At 54.9% G+C, this 5,000-nt stretch overlaps 1 protein-coding gene across 1 annotated transcript in view; it reads right to left on the bottom strand.

The window, feature by feature from the left end:
• The window catches only part of LOC311322027 (protein eva-1 homolog C-like), a gene marked incomplete at both ends in the record, with an annotated part of 48,343 nt that overhangs the window by 2,638 nt on the left and 40,705 nt on the right, over positions 1–5,000 (bottom strand). Inside the window, 2 exon segments of the mRNA XM_084454038.1 lie at positions 2,792–2,880; positions 2,882–2,930. Coding sequence (XP_084310164.1) covers positions 2,792–2,880; positions 2,882–2,930 — 138 coding nt within the window.

The following is a 5,000-nucleotide window of genomic DNA, read 5'->3' as shown; positions in this document are numbered from 1 at the left end:
CCCGGCTTAAGATACTGGAAATATGACTGAGCTTCAGATGGGCTGCATCTGCATCATATTTAGACATTACTACCCCAATGAAGCTACTTACTGACGCATGTCATGATTCAAAGCTGAACTGCTCGTTTACAGTAATGGAAGTCTTACTCATTTTACTTGTAAGCAGTGAACTCAGCGAAGTCATCTCTCTGGAGAGTCGGGACCAGACCGGAACCAGACCGGGACCAGACCAGGACCAGACCGCAGAGTCAGAGACCAGTGAGTCACTTCCCTTGCTGGTTTTGTCCTCTATCTCTCTCTCTCACACACACACACACACACACACGCACACACATACGCAGATGCACGCACACATACACATACACACACACACACACACACATACGCAGACGCACGCACACACACACACACACACACAGACACACACACACACACACACACACACCGCCGTCTGATGATTCAGAACTCAACATTACTGGGTTCGGCCCAGCTCAGCCTGACTCAGGCCTCGTGGGAATATCCACCATCTTGGAAAAAAAACGTTCTTCCGAAATGTTTAGCAATTTCCCCAAATCTCAGCCAATCTGACCGTTTCATCTGCCCTTCTGGGAGACGTACGAGTTGCTTCAGTGCTGGTAGAGAAGGTCGAGAACACACTGATTTCATTACCCGGGTCGTAACCAAGGCTCTGGGTCGGCCCTCTGAAGGGCCACTCTGTCCGTAGGAACCCAAACCCGATAAGGAGGTGGAGAGGCGCCCTGTCATCAGCGCGCTGCGACCGTGTGAAGCAGGTCTGCCGCCCGCGCCTCGTGTTTACTTCCAACGCGGAAATAAAACACTTCGACCAGACAGACGGGGTAAACAGCCCTAAATACAGGGGGGCCCACACAGAGGGTCCCCCGACCTGTGTGTGTGTGTGTGTGTGTGTGTGTGTGTGTGTGTGTGTGTGTGTGTGTGTGTGCGTGTGTGTGTGTGTGTGTGCGTGTGTGTGTGTGTCCAATCCTGTAATCATGTCTGTGTGTGTACAGTATGTGTGTGTAGGTGTGTGTGTGTTTGGGTGTGCGCGCGTGTGTGTATGTGTGTGTGTATGTATGTGTGTGTGTGTTCAATCCTGCAATCATGTCTGTGTGTGTATGTGTGTGTGCATGTGTGTGTCCAATCCTGCAATCATGTCTGTGTGTTTATATCTCTGTCTGCATTTATGTGTGTGCGCGCGCACGCAGCGGTCACACACACACACACACACACACACACGCCGGGGGCACCTCTAATTGCAGGAGCTGTAAGGTGTGTCCGCCTGTCTTTATCTGATGTAGTTTAGGAGTGGAACTGCTCACTGAGGAGGTAAACGTTTCCACCTGGACCGACTGACGCGGCGCACATCGGCTACCATTCAGCCTGTAAATCCCCAACCCCCCCCCTCCACTCACACACACACACACACACACACACACACACACACACACACACACACACACACACCGGCCCCCACGAAGACAGAGAAGCTGCTCTTCCAATGGAAAAAAGGTAGGAAGCTGGGAAAAGGTCAAAGGGAGAAATCCGATCGTTTTATGAGAACCCGCGGAACGCGCTCTTATTTCATCTCGTTCTCTGGAATAAAGGATCATAATAAAAAAAACAGTAACAGGAAATGAGAAAGATGAAAAGATTCCGGGGCGATTTATGGCGGACGGACGGCCGGGGGAACCGGCAAGAGTCTATAAAAACGGGTTCCGCGTTCTGTGTTCTCCGTCTCCTCTCTCCGAGCGGGTCTTTGCAGACGGACGGCTGGAGAGAGGGGGGGGGGGGGGCGGGGAGGGTCGTTCAAGCGCCCTTCCTCTCCTCTGCTCTCTTCTCCTCCTCTCCCTCTCTCATCTCTTCTCCTCCTCTCCCTCTCTCCTCTCTTCTCCTCCTCTCCCTCTCTCCTCTCTTCTCCTCCTCTCCCTCTCTCCTCTCTTCTCCTCCTCTCCCTCTCTCATCTCGCAATCCTCCTACTAATCAGTGGTGTGCTGGCGGGCCCTTCACATACACATGCACACACACACACACACACACACACACACACACACGCACACACACACACACACACACAGTCATTAGCGATCTGGACTACGGCCACCCTCCCTCATGAATGATGGCATTGTTTGTGTTTCATCAACGGGAGTATCTCTCTCTCTCTCTCTCTCTCTCTCTCTCTCTCCCTCTCTCTCTCTAACTCTTTCCACCTCTCCCACTCTCTTTCTCTGTTTCTCTCTCTACCTTTTTCCACATCTCCCTCTCTCTCCAACTCCCCTTTATTCTGTAGTATGCCTCTTTCTCTCTCTCTCTCTCTCTCTCTCTCTCTCTCTCTCCTTCTTTCTCTCCCTCTGTCCTGGGAACTCCAGGAAATGATGTAAGCATTTGACGATACAACAAAACAGGCGTGTCCCTCTCCTCCCCCAAACATTCAGCCAATCAGCCAACAAACAAACAAACGGCCTTCTAATGACCTCTGAACAAAGCACACTGAAATAGTCACGCTAGCAGCGATCTGCTATTAATGAAACGCCGTGGTTTCTGAATGAAAGATCTTTGAACGGGGCAAACTGAAACAGCTGACGCTCCGCAGGGGGCACATATGAGAGCACCTGACCCCTGACCTCCGGCGGGAGGGCCTGAACCCCCGACTGGAGGCCTGTGTTTCAGGATCCCCTCTCCCACAGCCCCCCCACCCCCCCCCCCCCCCCCCCCCCCGGGAGGCTGGTACGTGTTAGCTGAGTGTGTCAGCATGTGTGTGTGCGTGTGTGCTCACCTGGCTGTGTTTCAGGGGTTATGAGTGAGCTCCCATCCGGGGGTGCGCTGTCTCCCACCACGTTGGGGTCATGGGCGCGGGGCGGGGGGGGGGAACGCCGCGGGCCTGGGGGGCGACTCCTGGAGCAGCTTCTTCGGGACTGGAGAGAAAGAGAGAGAGAGAGAGAGAGAGAGAGAGAGAGAGAGAGAGAGAAAGAGAGAGATAGAGAGATTTTATTATAGGTCGTTGGGAAACTGAGATAACACAGCAAGCTTCCTCAAAGCAGTACTATATATACAGAGTCCCATCCTCCAGTCTAGACGGGAGACAGGAAAGGACAAACACGGTCACCGCCGCGCTCATCGCACGCATTCTGACTCTCCCCCCCCCCCCCCCACCACCCCCACCTCACAACATCCTGTGACTCAGGCACCGCTCGCTCGGTCAGGGGGACCCAGACGCGCAACAGCTCCCACAATGCAGCGCGGTCGCGCATTCCGCGACCCCTTCCCTCTCTCAAATGTGGTTTTCTTGCCGAGCCCCGACCGCCGACCGCTCTCCGGTCAGCCCGTCTGTTTGTCTGGCCGCCTCGCTGGTGATTTACGGCCTACAAACCGGCCCACCGTCTGTCCGTCCGTCTGCCCCCCCCCCCCTCCCCTCCCCTCCCCTCCTCCCCCCTTCCCCTCCCGCCCCCACAGTTTCCACTACCCGGGCCACAACAGCGGAGGGGCGAAAAAAAACAGGCACGGTTTTTCGACTTTTTTTCTTCTTCTTCTTCTTTTCGCTGAGCTCAGCAGAACGAATAATGAAAACTCGGAACGAGATTTTGGGGAGAAAAAAGGGGGTATTTGTTCCCCAGCCAGGGTCAGAATCCAGCCGTTTACACAAGCTAATGGTTCTGAGCGCTATTAGCCAGCGCTTTGGGTTCGAGAAATGCACTTAATAAATCTGATTTATTATTATTATTATTAGACATGGCTGCAGATTCTCAAAGGGAGTCGGGTTCTGAGGTTGTTCTGAGGGGTTTTAACTTTAACTTTAACGCGTTTGGAAGCGACTCGCTGAGCAAGATGTCTGACGACCGAGACCGGGCAGGTCTCTCTGTCTGACGACCGGGGCGGGTCTCTGTCTGACGACCGGGGCGGGTCTCTCTGTCTGACGACCGGGGCGGGTCTCTCTGTCTGACGACCGGACGGGTCTCTCTGTCTGACGACCGGGGCGGGTCTCTCTGTCTGACGACCGGGCGGGTCTCTCTGTCTGACGACCGGACGGGTCTCTCTGTCTGACGACCGGGCGGGTCTCTCTATCTGACGACCGGACCGGGTCTCTCTGTCTGACGACCGGACGGGTCTCTCTGTCTGACGACCGGACGGGTCTCTCTGTCTGACGACCGGACGGGTCTCTCTGTCTGATGAACGGACGGGTCTCTCTGTCTGACGAACGGGGTGGGTCTCTCTGTCTGACGACCGGGCGGGTCTCTCTGTCTGACGCCCGGGGCGGGTCTCTCTGCGCAACATCAAAGCTGGTCCCCGGTTCGAGTTGGGTAGAGGGGGTTTTCACGGTCTTAATGAATCCGGTGCCAGTCTGCAGCCCGCCAGGCTAGACGCCGCACGGCACATCGGATGGGTGGAGAGGGGGAGGGAGAGAGAGAGAAAGAGAGAGAGAGGGAGAGATGGAATGAAAGAAAACGAGGAAATATGATTCCTGGCAGTCGTCCTGTCCTACCCTCTCAGTCTGACACACTAATCACGCCCCCCCCCCACCTCGCCACTCTGTCACCAGCCCCTCCCCCTCATCCTGATTACCGCCCTCTGATTGGCTCTAATAGGCTGCACATGTGGCCCAGGGTCACAGCTGGGAGACGCAGTGATGGCCTCGCTGACACCACAGACACACACACGCGCACACACACACGCGCACGCGGCTTCACACGGCGGTTTTCATTGTCCTTCACACTTTCTTTTTCACGCTCTGAAAAACCAGAGCTCCCGTTGCTCCGTTTTAAGGAGCGACACCAGATAAATGAGCGTTCCAAAGACTGCTGCTTGTCAGAGAGAGAATATAACAGTGAACAGGAAAAAACCCTCTCTCTCTGGCTGTGAGCGCAGCCAACCACACAAGAACAACAGCCAAGGAGAACAGAGAGAGAGAGAGGGAGGGAGAGAGAGAGAGAGAGAGGGAGGGAGAGAGAGAGAGAGAGAGGGAGAGAGAGAGGGAGAGAGAGAGGGTG

The sequence above is a fragment of the Borostomias antarcticus genome (genome assembly GCF_949987555.1).
Source record: "Borostomias antarcticus genome assembly, chromosome: 19".
Classification (NCBI taxonomy): Eukaryota; Metazoa; Chordata; class Actinopteri; order Stomiiformes; family Stomiidae; genus Borostomias; species Borostomias antarcticus.
This window is presented reverse-complemented; position numbering and strand designations above follow the sequence as displayed.